Raw genomic sequence first — 17,526 nt, 5'->3', positions numbered from 1 at the left:
TGCAAGGTCAGGAACCAGCCCATCAATTCAGAGACTTCCAGACCATAAAAAACTCTGAATAAAGAGCTCATTTGTATCTTCTCATTCAGTCACTTGCTGAATCAGGTATGCAGAATCCCAGAGTCTCTTACATCTTCCCAGCCCCTACTCTTTATTTGCACATACAATGAATCTCCTTAGTGGTCTTCCTTTAATCTGGCCTACTATTGCCAAATAAATGCTTAAATATAGTTATACCACAGATATGACTAGAAACTCCTCATTCTGCTTTTTTAAAGATCCTTCATAAAATGGCCTCAATATACCCATCCTACTAATTCTTCATTAATATTTCAAAACTGAAGAGAAATCTATTTCAGAGGCTTGTCCTCCAGAACTGTAAGATAATATTTTGTGTTGTTTTAAGCCACTAAGTTGTGGTCATTTGTTATGGAACAGTACACCATCATATCATTTTCACCATGAGGCACTTCTTTCTCTTTCTGGCCTCATGTTATTTTTTTGACTAATCTCCTTGTTATCATTTATAACAGTTATTTATAAATTCATATTATTTATAAAATGACAGTAGGCTGTCAGCCCCCTAGGATCAAGGAAGGCTGCTTACTGACCCTTCTACCTCACCCTCCCCAGCCAAGGGCCTGTATAATGATAGTAGCAGATTAAAGCACAGTGAATAAAAGAGGAATCCACAATTCCAATTACTATATGTAAATAAATAAATAAATAAATAAATAAATAAATAAATAAGTTAGTCACAGGGCGGCATAAGTCAACTAATAAATGTAGAGGAAATAATGCAATCAGAAAATCATCATTTGGCAAATATCATATTACTAATTCATCTAATGAACATCAAAAGATGCTAAAAATCAGTGAGTGAAAGATGAGAAATAGAATAATCACATAATCTCAAAGTTACTCCTCATAAGTATATATTAATTACAAAAGGAAAAAGTAATTTTGCAGTAGAGAAATGGCACACACCATTTCAATCAAGTGATCAAAGTTAACACTAACAGGAAAGGGACAGCACCACCGGAGGGGATGCATTGCTTCTGAAATATTCCTCCCCTGGTGCATAATTCATCTACTCCTGAGGAAACATCAGACAAACCCAAAGTGAGTAGCACATGACAAAAGAAATAACTGGCCTGTACTCTTCAAAAGTGTCAAGCTGATTAAAGTCAAAGCAAGATGAAGAACTGTTGCAGATTAAAGAACACTAGAGAGGCAGGACAAGTAAACACATGTGATCCTGGATTAAATCTGTGCATGTGTGCTTCACAGAGAATATTACTGGGTGACTGACAAAATCTTCATTCTGACAACTTAATCTCAAATGGTCTGGCAAGGAGTTTATTTTTGCTGTTGTGACTTCTGAATCTTAAAATTATTTCCAATTTTAAATAAAATAGGAACATTTACAAGACCGATCACACATCATTCTGAGCCTAATGTTCTTAATCATCTCTCACCTCCACATCCCTCTCCCCCTTCCCTACCCTGCAGCCCAGCATGTGACTAATATGCCCATAATTTGAAGTTGCCAGGAACTTCCTTTTTTAAAGAGATGCATATTGTTAGCATGGATACAGAGAAATTGAAGCCCTCACACACCCATGGGAATGTAAAATCCTGGTAAAGATCCTGTAAATTAAATGTAGAATTGCTATATGACCCAGCAACTCCACTCCTAACGTATATGCCCACGAGAACTGGAAACATTCATGTAAAAACTCTCACACAAATGTTCACAGCAATATTATTCAAAATAGCCAAAATGTGGCAACAACCCAAATCCCCATTAACTGATAAATGGATACACAAATTGTGGTTTATCTATATAATGAAATAATATTTGGAATTAAAAAGAAGTGTGCTGATCCATGCTACAACACAGATGAACTCTAACATTATGCTAAGTGAAGAAGCTAGACATGAAAGGCCATGTTATATAATTTAACTTACATGAACTATTCAGAATAGGCAAATCTCTAAGACAGAAGGTAGATTAATGGTTATCAAGGGCTGAATGGAATGGAGGGTTGGGGCATAACAGCTAAATGGTTCAGGATTTCTTTTTTAAGTGATAGAAACATTCTAAAATTGAATGCAGTGATGGTCACACAATTCTTGTAAATATTTTTTAAAACCATCAAATTGTACACTATAAATGGATGAGTTGTATAGTGTGTGAATTATACCTTAATAGTGTTTTAGAGAAACAGATCCCTTCCTTCATCATGTTTTATACTTATTTAAATCTTCCCATTCAATAAGGACAGAAGTCACCATGGAAAATGTTCATTGAATTAAATCTGAGTTTGGTTTCAGAGTGGGCTTCAAATGTGAACAGCAGTCTCCATTTGGAGAGGCACTATATCCAGGACTGTCATCCTTCCTGCAGGAAATGGTCTGGCTAGGAATCAGAGGAGCCCTGACAGCCACCATCTTTCTGCAGGGTTTCCTGTCTACCATCCCAAATTAAGTAGGAGGCCAGATGGTGTGGAGGCTCCTGTCCTGGTTTGCGAAACAGATATTCACACAAGTCATCATACTGTTGAGAAAACAGTCTTCACGATACCGTTTTGACTGGTGACCAAACCACACCAAGCAATGTAAGTATTAGGAATTTCATATACATTACAAAACAATCAGAGTTACTTTTAAAATAGCAATACCATTCAAAAGAACTGGAAAAGCAAAAAAAAAAATATATAACATTCCACTGATACTCTATTTAATATTCTTTAATGGACAGATCTAATTTTTAACTGTACAGACCCAGCCATACCATGAACTACCCAAAGCTATGCCACTAAGGGATTTTACTTCAACAAAAGGATGAGACTTGCCCCTATTTATCAGGAGGTGATTCTTAACAGGCATTGCCTGCTCATCACCAAGTGAAGCTTAAGAGCTCACTGTAAGACCCAACAATCTTCCTGGAAAGAAGCTTCTCTCCTTCAATTGCTAAAGGGTCTGCCTAACAACTTTTTGTCATTTTTTAACTTCAACTAAAACTCCAGCAGATTGCGACTTTTGAAGGAATAGAAGCACATATTTTTTGGTCCTCTCTAGGACCAAAAGACACCAAATAGAATATGTAACACCTTATATTAAATTTACATCACTGAAAAGCACCTTCACATTTTATACTTCACACATTTCAAAAACTGGCCTCCCCCCACCCCTTTTTCTCTCTGAAAAGGCTCTTTTATCTGGAATCTATGAGAATCTGAGTATACACCAGGGGCAACCATATAGATCAGCACACACTGTTCTGCTTTCAAGCACACTAATCATTCTCAGATGTACAATTACACACACACATGAAAGCTATAACAAATATAGAAAATGCATTTTCTTCTGACAACAATGTAATTACAGCCATAAAATAAAAGTATATAGGAATAAATGATGCTTAAAATGTAAATTCACTTAAAGGACAATGACTACAGCTAACAACACAGCTCGTTAGCTGAATTACTAACAGAAACAAATCATTCATACAAACAATGTTAATTTCTTTTTATCTTTTACTATGTTAAAACCCTAAAAGTACTTGTGCGAATATAAAATACATATGACATATATTACCTGTATTTCTAGCATCCTAGCCCCAGCCTTGTCACAGCAGAAGGAATATCTGAAGATTATGTGTTGGTTGGTTTTTCTTTTAAAATCTCATGTCCAGGGATCCCTGGGTGGCGCAGCGGTTTGGCGCCTGCCTTTGGCCTGGGGCGCGATCCTGGAGACCCGGGATCGAATCCCACGTCAGGCTCCCGGTGCATGGAGCCTGCTTCTCCCTCTGCCTGTGTCTCTGCCTCTCTGTCTCTCTCTGTGTGACTAGCATGAATAAATAAAATCTTTAAAATAAATAAATAAATAAATAAATAAATAAAATCTCATGTCCAGGGATCCCTGGGTGGCGCTGCGGTTTGGCGCCTGCCTTTGGCCCAGGGCGCGATCCTGGAGACCCGGGATCGAATCCCACATCGGGCTCCCGGTGCATGGAGCCTGCTTCTCCCTCTGCCTGTGTCTCTGCCTCTCTCTCTCTGTGACTATCATAAGTAAATAAAAATTAAAATAAAATAAAATAAAATAAAATAAAATAAAATAAAATAAAATAAAATCTCATGTCCAAATTCCCATTTGTGGACCACCTGAGTACATAGCATTCTATTAGCCTGCCTCAGGGATGCTTCTATTAACCATAGTTTCAAACTTTTCCTCTTTTATGCAGTTAATAGAGACCTAACATCTTTGGTCACATGCTTTCACAGAAACCTACAAGCCAGCATAATCCTAACTCATCACAAGCTTTAAGCCATTTCTTTACTTCTCAGCTTTAAACTACTTTCATCCAATTTTTGCTCACTTTTCCTCTGCATATATTTTCATTATACTCCACTCGCTTATTAATACTTTGATCAAATGGCTGGTCTACTTGAATTTTTATTCTACATTTCACCACATCAAATGGGAAGCTTCCTGTGGTCCAACGTGGCCCTGTGATCATGAGGGGTCAACCCCCTCCAACACCATAAGAAGAAACCCTTTATGTCTCTCCTAAAGACAAGCAATCATACTGTGGATGAACACTTTAAATAACTAAACACCTGACTTATCATTTATCCTGTTTTGCCTTTGCACTATTAGAAGCCTTAGATAGACTACTAGGAATAAAAATATTTTAAAAGAGTACATGAGATTTATCCTAGAAATACAAAACTGATTATGTAAATATAACAACACTGTATTAATAGAATAAGGAACTGGTTATATAAATATACTAACAGCATATTAAGATCATAAAGAACTCCTCTTCCATGATAAAAAAAAAACCAGAAACGTAAAGGAACTTCCTCAAACTGATAAAGGGCATCTACAAAAACCAGCAGCAAACACCACAGTTCATGTGAAAAGACTGAGCATTCTCCTAACATTAGGAACAAGAAAAAGATGTCTGATCTTGCCACTACTATTCAACAAAGCCCTAGAAGGTCTAGCCAGAGGATTTAAGAAGGCAATAAAAGACAATCAAAATGCAAAGGAAGAAGTAGAATTTTCTCTACTTGGAGATGATGTAATTTTGCATATAGAAAAACCTAAGGAATACACACACACACACACACACACAATATTAGAGCTAATAAATCCAGCAAGGTTCAGAATATAAGGTCATTGTACAAAAACCAATCCTATTTCCACACAACAGCAATGAATAATCTAAAGATGAAATTAAGAAAAAAAAATCCCATTTACAATAGCATAAAAATGAAAAGACCAGGAAAAGACATGGCAAGAAAAAAAATACCAATACCCCTTCTGAATATCAATACAAAAATCCTCAGCAAAACAGTAACAAACTGAACTCAACAGCACATTGAAAGGATTATTCGCCAAGAAAGTATGAGGGAAAAACCCTCCCACCCAAGCATTTCAATAGATACAAAAAAAAGCATTAGACAAAATTCAATACTCTTTCATGATAAAAATTCAAAACTAAGAGTAAAGGAAGTTTCTTAACATGATACAGGGCATTTATTAAAAATCTACAGATAACATCATGCATAATGGTGAGAGACTGAGATTTTTCTGGCCTAAGATTAAGAAAAAAGACAAGTATGCCCACTTTCACTACTATATTCAATGATGTACTGGAAATCCTAGCCAGAACGACTAGGCAAGGAACAAAATTCAAGGCATTCAAATTGGAAATTTTAATCTTTTGGGACTTTGCTCTTTTGACAGACTAAACAATTAAAAGTAAGAAAATCCCACAGAATCCACACAAACAAAAAAACTAGTAGAGTTGGGTCCCCGGGTGGTTCAGCAGTTTAGCACCTGCTTTCTTTGGCCCAGGGTGTGATCCTGGAGTCCCGGGATCGAGTCCCACATTGGGCTCCCTGCATGGAGCCTGCTTCTCCCTCTGCCTGTGTCTCTGCCTCTCTCTCTCTCTCTCTCTCTGTCTCTCATGAATAAATAAAAACTTTAAAACAAAACAAAACAAAACAAAAAAACCTAGTAGAGCTAATAATCTAATTAAGTTAAAGCTATAGGACATAAAATTAGTTCTGTTTCTCTATGCCAGAAATAAACAATTCCAAAGGGAAATAAATAAAACAATTCCATTTACAATACATTCCAAAATAATAAAATACCTAGGAATAAATTTAACCAATAACATAAAAGATTTATACACTGAAAATGAAAACATACTATTGGTAGAAATTAAAGACCTTAAAAAAAGACAACCGATATTCATGGATTGAAAAACTTACTACCATTGAGATCACAATACTCTCTAAAGCAATCTATATTCAATGCAACCCTTATTAAAATCCCAACAGTCATTTCTCTAGAACTGGGAAACCCAGTTCTCAAATTCATATAGAATTGTAAGGTGCCATAGATAGCCAAAACAATCTTGAAAAATAAAAACAAAGTTGGAGGATTCATATTCCAGATTTCAAAACTGACTACAAAGCCATAGTGATCAAAACAGTGTGATACATCCTAGATAATGCAATATTACAAGAAAAGGAAATAAAAGGTATAATAATTGGAAGGAAAAATATAAAACTTTGTTCACAGATGACATGAATATCTGCATAGAATACAGAAACACTGACAAAAAACATCCTGGAACCAATAAGTGATTGTAGCAAGGTTGCAGGATACAAGGTAAATATGTAAAAAGTCAACTGCTTTTCTGTGTAACAGCAATGATCAAGTGAAATTTTAAATAAAAAATATACCATTTACATTAGCACCCAAAATAATGAAATAGGTAGAAAATCTAACAAAATATGTACAAGGCCTAATTAGGAATGCTATTAAAATCTGTGGAATAAATCAAAGAACTAAATAAATGGGGAGATACTCCATGTTCGTGGATAGGAAGACTCAATTTTTATTAAGATGGCAGTTCTCAACTTTTCTATAGATTCAATGCAAGCATAGTGAAAATCCCAGCAAGTTACTTTGTGAATATTGACAGGTAGTCCAAGGTTTATATGGAGAAGCAAAAGAACCAGAATAGGACACAATACTGAAGAACAAAGCTGAAGGATTGAGATTATACAACTTTAAGACTTGATATATAACTAGTATGCTTTATGTAATCAAGCTTGTATATAATCAAGACAGTATAGTATTGACAAACGAATAGACAAATAACTCAATGTAACAGAACAGAGAGCCCAGAATAGACCCACATAAGTACAGCCAACCGATTTTTGGCAAGGAGCGAAGGCAATGCAAAGACAGTCAATGGAATGGAGCAAAGACAGTCTTTTCAACAAATGGTGCTGAAACAACCAGACATCCGCATGCAAAAAAATTAATCTAGACACAGATCTTACACCCTTCATGAAAGTTAACTCAAAATTGATCACAGATGTAAATGTGGAATGCAAAATAATGAAACTCCTAGAAGAAAACACAAGAGAAAAGCTAGATGACCTTGGGTTTAGTGACGACTTTTTAACATGACACCAAAGGCATAATCCATGAAATAAATAATTGATAAGCTGGACTTCATTAAAGTTAAAATCTCTGCTCTGTTAAAGACACTGTCAAGGGGACGAAAAGGCAAGTCACAGACTGGGAGAAAATATTTAAAAAAAAACATATAAAAACTTGTTCAAAATATACAAAGAACTCTAAACTCAACAATAAGAAAAGAAACAACCTGACTAAAATACAGACTAAAAGCTTTAATAGACACCTCACCAAAGGAGATTTATAAATGGCAAATATGCACATGAAAAGATGCTCCACATCATAGGGAGCAATGCAAATTAAAAACAAGATACTAATACACACTTATTCAAATGGCTGAATTCCAAAACACTGAAACACCAAATGCTGGTGAGGATCTAGAGCAACAGGAATTCTCATAGAATGCTGGTGGAAATGTAAAGTATTACACTCACTTTGGAAGATAGTTTAGCAGTTTCTTACAAAACTAAACATTCTCTTATACAATTCAGCAGTACCATTGTTTGCTATTTATCCAAGGAGTTGAAAACATGTCCACACAAAAATCTGTGCCTGGATGTTTACAGCAGCTTTATTCATAATTGCCCAAATTTTATTTAAAAAGATTGTATTTATTTATTCATGAGAGACACAGAGAGCGAGGCAGAGGAAGAAGCAGGCTCCCTGTGAGGAGTCCGATGACGCAGGACTCAATCCTGAGAACCTGGGATCATGAGCCAAAGGCAGACACTCAACCACTGAGCCACCCAGGTGCCCCAGCTGTCCAGACTTTGGAACAACCAAGATGGGCTTCAGTAGATGAACGGATAAGTAATCTAAGATACAACCAGACAATGGAATATTATTCAGGACTAAAAAGAAGTGAGCTATCAAGCCACGATAAGACATGGAGGAACCTCAAATGCATATTCCTAAATTAAAAAAAAAAACAGCCTGAAAAGGCTACCTATCATATGGTTCCAACTATATGATGGTCTGGAAAAGGCCAAACTATGAAGGCAGTAAAAAGATCAGTGGTTACCAAAGGTTTGGGCGGTGAGAGAGATGACTAAGCAGAATATAGAGGATTTTTAGGGCAGTGAAAATATTCTGTGTGATACCAAAATGATAGCTACACACCATTATGCATTGGTTCAAACCCACAGAATGCACAACACCAAAAGTGAACCCTGAGTAAACTATCTACTTTAGGGTGATAATGATGCGTCAATATAAGTTCATCAAACCTAACAATGTACCACTGTGATGAGCAATGTTGATACTGGAGGTTGGCTGTGCATGTGTAAAGGCAGAGGGTACAGGGATCCCTGGGTGGCGCAGCGGTTTGGCGCCTGCCTTTGGCCCAGGGTGCGATCCTGGAGACCCGGGATCGAGTCCCACGTCGGGCTCCCGGTGCTTGGAGCCTGCTTCTCCCTCTGCCTGTGTCTCTGCCTCTCTCTCTCACTGTGTGCCTATCATAAAAAAAAAAAAAAAAAAAAAAAAAGGCAGAGGATACAAAGGATATCTCTGCACCTTCCTCTCAACTTTTCTGTGAACTTATTTTTTTTTAATTTTTACTTATTTATGATAGTCACACACACAGAGAGAGAGAGAGAGGCAGAGACATAGGCAGAGGGAGAAGCAGGCTCCATGCACCGGGAGCCCGATGTGGGATTCGATCCCGGGTCTCCAGGATCGCGCCCTGGGCCAAAGGCAGGTGCCAAACCGCTGCGCCACCCAGGGATCCCACTTATTTTTTTTAAATAAAGTAAAAAAAATCCAGGATGATGTTGACATAGGATAGATATACAAACCAATGGAATAAAATGAAGAGTCCAGAAATAAATCCAAACATCTATGGCCAACTGCTTTTCAACAATGGTGTCAAGACCATATGATGGGGAAATAGCTTCTTTAACAAATGGTACTGGTTAAACTAGATAACCAAATGCAAAAGAGTAAAGTTGAACCACCATCTCACTTCATATACAAAAATTCAATCAATATGGATCAACAAGTCAAATATAAAACTATATAGCTAAAACTGTAAAATTCATAAGAAAAACATAGGGGTAAACCCTCATGACCTCAAATTTGGCAATGGACTCTTAAATTTAATACCAAACCACTAGCAACAAATGAAAAAATAGATAAGTTGGACTACCAAAATTAAAAACTATTTCACAGCAAGAAACATTAACAAGAATGTGAAAATACAATCTACAGGAGAAAACATTTGCAAATCGCTTATATGATAGGTTTTCATAGTCAGAAGAATACATTAAAAAACCCTCACATGGGGATCCCTGGGTGGCTCAGCGGTTAAATGCCTGCCTTTGGCCCAGGGTGTGATCCTGGAGTCCTAGGATCAAGTCCCACATCGGGTTCCCTGTGTGGGGCCTGCTTCTCCCTCTGCCTGTGTCTCTGCCTTTCTCTCTCTCTCTGTGTGTGTGTCTCATGAATAAATAAATAAAATCTTAAAAAAAAAAGCCCTCACATGGATGCCTAGGTGGCACAGTTGGTTAGATATCTGACTCTTGGTCTCAGCTCTGGTCATGATCTCAGGGTCTTGGGATGGAGCCCCGTGTCCAGCTCCATACTCAATAAGGAATCTGCTTGAAACTCTCTCTCCTTCTCCCTCTGCCCCTCCATCTTGTGCATGTGCTCTCACCTCCTCCAAATAAATGAATAAATCTCAAAAAAACTCACACTAAAAAAAATAATAATAATAATAATAATATAGTAAATGGACACAATATTTAAATAATTTATAAATAAAGACAACACAATTTCTTTAAATAGGCAAAGAATTTCATATCTTCTTAAAAGATATGAAAATGGCCAAAGCCATGTGAACAAATGATCAACATCATTGGTCATTAGAGAAATATAAATCAAAACCACAATAAGTTATTACTTCACACACAGTAGGGTGGTTTTAATCAAGAAAATAGAAAATAATGAGGTGGCAAGGTTGCTGAGAAATAATGATTGTCATATATTGCTATGGGAATACAAAATGACACAGGTACTTCAGAAAACAGTTGTCAATTCCTCAAAATGCTAAACATAGAATTATAATATGACCCAGCAATTCTACTCCTGGGTGTAAGAGAAGTGAAGACACAGGTCCATACAGAAAACTGAATACGAATGTTCACAAAAGTATTAGTTATAATAGCCAAAAGTACAAAGGTCCATACAAATGTCCATCAACAGATGAATGACCAAAAAAATCATAGCATATGTAAATACAATGGAAAAGTATTCAATCATAAAAAGGGAGGAACTACTGATACATGCTATAACTTGAATGAACCTTGAAAACATTACACTAAATGAAAGAAGTCAGATACTGAAGGTCAAATATTACAGGATTTTTTATATATAACATGTATAATATATCAAGAATAGGAAAATACACAGAAAGCAGAGTGAAGTTACCAGGGGATGGGAGGCAGGGAGTGGAGAGTGTCTACTTAATAAGTACAAAATATTTTTACTGAGTGATGTAAAAGTTTGGCAATTATAGAGAGCTGGTGATTGCACAACATTCTGAATACACTACCACTAATTCATACACTTTAAAATGGTTAATTGTAGGTCATGTAAGTTTCACTTCAATTAAAAAAGAACAGAATACTTCTGAACAAATTTAATAAAGTGCAAGACTTGTAGATGAAAAAAATTGAAAGAAAATTAAAGACTTATGTAAGTAGAAAGATGTCCCATGTTCACGGGCTAAAAATTTTAATATTTTTGAGGTGGCTACTCCTCAAATTGATCTACAGATCAATCCCTATCAAAATCCCCACTGGCTTTTTTTGGACTGAAATTGGCAAGCTGAATCTAGAATTCATAGGGACATATTTGCAAGTGCCTCAGAATAACCAAAACAATCTTGAAAAAGAACATAAAATAGAGTTAAAGAACTCACAATTTCACAATATTTACTATGAAGCTACAGTAATCAAGATAGTGTGGTACTGGCATAAGGGCAGACATATAAAGAAATGGAATAGAATGGAGAATCCAGAAATAAATTCATCTATGTATAGTCAACTGTTTTTTTTTTTAATAATTCTGCTGAGATCAATCAACGGGTAAAGAAGAATCTTTTATGAGAAGTCTTTGTGACCATAGACTAGGCAGTGCTTTCCTTACATATCAAAGCACAACAACAAAAGAGAAACACATAATTCAGACTTCATCAAAATTTAAAAATTTAAAAAGAATTTTAAATTTGCTTTAAAAGAAGCCAACAAGAAAGTAAAAAAGACAACAGTATCTAATATCCAAAGACAACTCAATTGAAGGACAAATAACCCAACTCAAAAATGGGCAAAAGATATGAACATATATTTCTTGAAAGAAGATACACAAATGGTCAATAACCACAGGAAAGGATGTTCAACATCATTAGTCATTAGAGAAATGCAAATCAAAAACACAATGTGGTCTAACTTCACACCCACCAGGATGGTTGTAATCAAGACAATAATCACATGCTGGTGAGACCATAGAGAAACTGGAATTCTCATTCATTGCCAGCGGGAATGTACCTTGTTCGGCTCCTTTGGAAAAGTTTTTCAATTCCTCAAATACAGTCTAACCTAACACTTCCACTTCTAGAATTATATCCAAAAGAAATGAAAACATATCACTCAAAAGCTTGTACAAGAAAGCAGCTTTATTCATAATAGTCAAAAGTGAAAAAAAAAGCCCATCAGCTAATGAATGCATAAGCAAAATGTGGCATATACATACACTGAATAATATTTGTAAACAAAAGGAGTGATGTACTGAGACATGCCACAACATGAACCCTGAAAACATTATACTAATAATGAAAGAAGCCAAGACACAACAGCCACATATGGTATGATTCTATGTATGTCCAAAACAGTCAAATCCATAGAGATATAAAATAGAGTGGTTGCCTAGAGAATGAAAAGTGACTGAGTAGAGGAGGCTAGTCTTTTGAGGGTGATCAAAATCTCTGCCAATAGATAGAGGTGATGGTTGTACCACCTTGTAAATATACTAAAAACCACTGAAATATACGTAAAAAGTGAAATTTATAATAAGTGAATTATATCTTGATAGAAAAAAAAGTCAGTAAAGAATTTCCTGCAGAGAAACAAGTGTTGTATGAATTTGGGCTTCCAGGAGGGCAGGATTTTAATGTATAAAAACACTCTGTAATGTATAAAAGGAATACTAACAAGTAGATGAGCTTTAAGAGGTAGCTGAACTGGAAGATTCTAATTCAGACATTATAATCAGGACAAAATTTCCTCAGAATTTTAAACCTACATCTTAGGGAAGAAAACGTGACCCTGAAGTGAAGAGTTTCTATATCACTAAATTAGTCTTTGACTACAACTCTTAATCAAATCTCAGCATGGTGACAATGTTTATGCATGCAATGGGGAAAAGGATAAACCTGGATTGAGTTCCCTTGGTCCTTTATTGACTTGATGAGCTACAATAGTCCCCTATTCCCATTAAGTAGGGTATTAAAGCCTTGGCCTTATCTGGGGCATGGGAGCTTTGCTTCCTCCCTCCTCGGTTCATGGTAATGATGGAAAGATTCTGGACACACATTTCTTAAAGCACTGCAGAATCTGTTTCCAGGTGGACACAACACCAAGAGACAAGGTGATGAATGTAACCACTGATTCTATCCATGAAGTCTAGTGAGAATGAGCTGCAGAGAAGTTGCCCTACTACAGAAAAATGGGAAACAGAGTGTGCTGTACTTTCAGGCACACCAACTCAAACCACATATTCTGAGATGTGACGAACATTTAACCTCATCTTGAAGAACATAATGCTAAAGTTAGCTTTAGCTAGTTTTATATAAAAACAGGACAAATAACTCTGAATCTGTCTACATGTCAAAATCAAATTTGAGAAGATGCTATATATTTTATAAAACTTTCCTAGACTAATTGGATAGTTTAAATAGGTTGTGGAGTTTTTTTAAGTTTGGTTTGTTGATTGTTCTGAATTTTTTAATTCTTTTCACTGAACTCACAAATTTGATGACAAGTCCTAATCACTTTTCTGTATTAGGAAAAAAAAATATAATACAGCAAAATTCCAGAATCATTCAAATCAAAACATGAAGCATCTACTCCATTCTATAATAGCATGTCACATACTCTATTTTTAAAAAATATTTATTTATTTATTTTATACAGAGAGTATGACGGGGAGGGGCAGATAGAGACGGAGAGAGAATCTCAAGTAGACTCTCACTGGGTGAGAAGCCCCATGCAGGGCTTGATCCCAGCACCCTGAGAACATGACCCACACCCAAACCAGGGGTCAGCCCCCTAACCGACTGTGCCATGCAGGTGTCCCCATAGTCTACATTTTTTACTGTACATTTTTTTATTGAAAGAAATTAGTTTCTCCTAGAATATTTATTTTAAAAATGCTAAGCTTACACAGTCCCTATATCTAATTAATTTTGAAATTAGAAAACATAAATTTGACACAGAAAATCTCTAAATACTTAATATTTCTTTAATGAGAAAAATATATATAACTAGAAAGAGTCCTTACTCTGGTGTTTATCAAGTTGGTTTGGTGAAGAGGTCTGGGAAGTCTGAAGACTTACGGTTAATTCTTACTCCTTAGATTTCTACATTTCTTCATTTAACTTCAAAGTTAAGAATATTTATTAATCTATGATTCAATTAATAAATTAACGTAAGTGATATTTATGTACGAGGAAATAGCTAGTTTTAAATACCGATCTGCAGCAATGGTATGCAATTCACTGGATAAAAATTTTCATCAACCTTTTTGCTTTTAAATGGTTGCCTAATATGTCTTTATAAACCTAGTCCATTTTCATTGTGGGAAAGATGAGCAGATTTCAGGTTTGTGGGTTACTGGGTGATCAAAAGAATCATCCACAGTATTTTTATCATACACTTTGTATTAAAATGTGGTTTGCATAAACCAAAGTAAGAACAGCCATTGCCATTCACACAGAGATGCCTTCAAAGATAACCCACTCACCTTGGGGTGCAATCAGAGTTCTTCCATTCTCCTGACACCAACCAACTGGCTGGACATAAGGGCTATTTACATCACACCTGCAAAACACAATTCTATTTCAGATCCTACACAACCTAATGCCAGAGAAAGAATCCAAGACTAATGACCATTCTTGATACTAAGACATAACTATATAGATAAAATATTTTATGCCTATATAGAATTAGAAGTAGTTTTTAGTACTGTATTTTGTAAGCTAAGTGACCAAACTTCTCTTTTACTTAACTTTCTTGAAATTTAAAAGAATTTTTTAAAATGTTGACTTAAAAAAATTAAAATAAAAAATAAATGAATAAAAAGTGTTGACTAGGACCTGAACTGCCAGTGACAGCCCCAAAGAGTGCACATTTTAATAAGCATCTACCCGCCCCCACTTGTTGCTAGCAGCAAGGGAGAAATTAATAGTCCAGTCCAAAGTGTAATATGAGAGACCAGATTCCAAATGCCTCCAATTTCTTCCTTCTCCTTTTCAAGGAACCCAGACCATTCTATCAAAGACACACAGAACAATTAAGCAATGCTCTGCTTCTTAGTTCAAAGAAGAAAACAGGGCCCCCCCTCATGCCTGTGAAGAACCACAGCCTTAGGCAGAGACTTGGTGGTTATTCAGGATATACGGTGAAGAAATGCTACAAAAATTATTTTTGCCATTCCTTCTTCCATATTTCAGTTTTTTTACCCAGAAAACATTTGGAACTCATGCAATGTTAGTTTAATGACATCGTGGCATACATTTTCTCTGCTCCCCACTGGCTTTCAAATAATTCACTCCATTCTCCCTGTGAATCTTCCCTTTCAAAAATATGACAGGCTGAGTTCAACATTTTTCAGGACAAAAAACACTGCAAGTTCTTAACTTCCTTTTCATAGAAATGCTTCCCTTACCAACTAGACACAACATAGTGAAATGCCCTGAACTGGTGATATTATGAGGCCTCATTAGGTAACCTCTCATAGAGTGGAGAAGTTTCTCGGGCACTCTAATTCAGCAATTCATGTGGAAGAGAAGGTAATGAAAAGTTGGCCACTAAATTCCTGATGTTCATTATTCTAAGAACAGCAAGAACAGTGACAATACTGGAAGGAAAATAAATTCTTAACACCAAACATGAATACACGAAAATAAAACGCACATCAGTGTCTCACCAGTAATCGTAACTATCATCCCAATTGTCAAAATGCACTAGTAAGCGATCTTCAACAATATCTGCTATGGTTGCCACACACACCAAGGAAGGGTTCTTCCTGTCGACGGCCTCCAGCTTCATTCCAACCTGAAATTCTTTAGGCATTGGCCCATTCTAACACAGCACCAGAGGGAAGAGGCACAAAAAGAAACAGACACCAAATAGGACTGAGCCACTGTCAAAACTTCTATGTTTAGCATCAGAACAATGTACAGGGTATCAACATATACCCTCCAGAATGCAAATACTAGTAAAAATATTCCAACAGACTGTTAAGAAGTTAACATTCATAACAAAAACCCAGGAAACAGCTTTTACATTGTACTTTTCTCTTTTGTTGCATCAGTTTTGTTTCCCTCTTCCTCATCATCATTTTCCCTTTTCAGTTTTTAGAAGAAATTGTATTAATTTTAAAATATGATGTTTTACTGAATATGAGACTATTAAATAATATTCTCTACTCCCCATAGACGTGAACAGTTTCCAAATATCAGTATTTGGAAAAGTAGTAAAGATATGCTCTTTAACGCTGAAATTATCATTTACTTTGATGAGATCTGAAAACAGTGGCCTTCTCAACACATGCACTAATCCGTAAATAAACTTACACCTGAAAAAAATTCAAATGCCTTTTTTAGTATCTCTACATATTTTTTTCACAGTAAACAACAGTATGGACTATGATTTAAAGGAACATTACAATAACAAAGCTCCATTTTGGTATGGTGTAGTTAGCCAGTCCTGGGAGTTAGAAAGTATACATACAGTATCTGGGGATTAGAAGACAATTTTTTTCTACCTCTTTACTATCTATACTGAACACTGCTTTTTGTTTTCTTTTAGCACATTTCATTTTTTAAAAGCAACTTCCCATTTCTATTACTCTCCTCCTTTGATACAATTCTATGAAACACACAGAGCAGTTGTATAACATTGATTTCAAGATCAGAGTCAGTCCTACAAAGGGACACACAGCCAGCAGGTGGCAGGGAGACAGTAGGCTTCCCTGCCCCCTTCCCTGGGGCCCAGAGCGAGAGGGGGCCAGAGGAGGCAGGGCTGCACTTTATTCTCATTCATTCCTGAAGAGCTGGCAGATTGCTGGGGACAGAGACAGCATAACAAGGGTGGTCTACCCACATGCTCATAAACCCTTTGAATCTGTATGAAATGTCACCCCCATTCAGATTACACGAAATTCCAACCAGGCTGGGTTTATTCAAAGTCTATGTGTGGTATCTACTGGTCTCAAAACACCCTACAGCTAAGTTCAAACAAGTAACTCACTGGAAACAAAAAGGAAAAAACATTTCCAAAAGACATTTTAAATTTTAGCAGGATTTAAATATAAAGACTTCAACTCTCTGCATTTAATTAAAGTATTTAATTGTACATTTAAAGGGGGAGGAGATACAGCTATAGGATAGTGATAAAATGAGTGAGAAAAGGTCATAAGAAACTAACAATTCTGAAAAAATACAACAGAATATATAGTGAATTTTAAGAAATTTAAGCTCAAGCAGAAATCTGATTTATACTGAGGAAGAAAATACTTACAGAACTTCTGTTTCTGAATAATTTCTTGGGAGCATTCTGTAACTTGCAGGCCTTCAAGTAATCCATCCAAACAAATTTATCTTTTCTGTAACCTAAAAAAATGTATAGATTACTCAAAATACCCACATGATGTAACCATGTGCATATTAAATGTATTAGCCTTCTTCAGTCTTCTATCATAAATTCAATGTCCTTTAGCAGACCACAAACGATTTAAACA

At 36.0% G+C, this 17,526-nt stretch overlaps 1 protein-coding gene across 4 annotated transcripts in view; it reads right to left on the bottom strand.

Annotated features, from left to right (window-relative positions):
- The window catches only part of L3MBTL4 (L3MBTL histone methyl-lysine binding protein 4), a 446,630-nt gene that overhangs the window by 270,847 nt on the left and 158,257 nt on the right, over positions 1-17,526 (bottom strand). For all 4 annotated transcript variants that reach the window (XM_072734933.1, XM_072734932.1, XM_072734931.1 and 1 more), the window contains 3 exons: positions 17,307-17,398; positions 15,712-15,866; positions 14,527-14,603 (listed from right to left, as the gene is read on the bottom strand). In XM_072734933.1, coding sequence (XP_072591034.1) covers positions 14,527-14,603; positions 15,712-15,866; positions 17,307-17,398 — 324 coding nt within the window. The remainder of the gene's footprint in view (positions 1-14,526; positions 14,604-15,711; positions 15,867-17,306; positions 17,399-17,526) is intronic.

Source organism: Vulpes vulpes, chromosome 13 (genome assembly GCF_048418805.1).
Source record: "Vulpes vulpes isolate BD-2025 chromosome 13, VulVul3, whole genome shotgun sequence".
NCBI classification, from domain to species: domain Eukaryota; kingdom Metazoa; phylum Chordata; class Mammalia; order Carnivora; family Canidae; genus Vulpes; species Vulpes vulpes.
The sequence above is the reverse complement of the archived record's forward strand: the minus strand, read 5'-3'. Positions and strand labels throughout refer to the sequence as shown.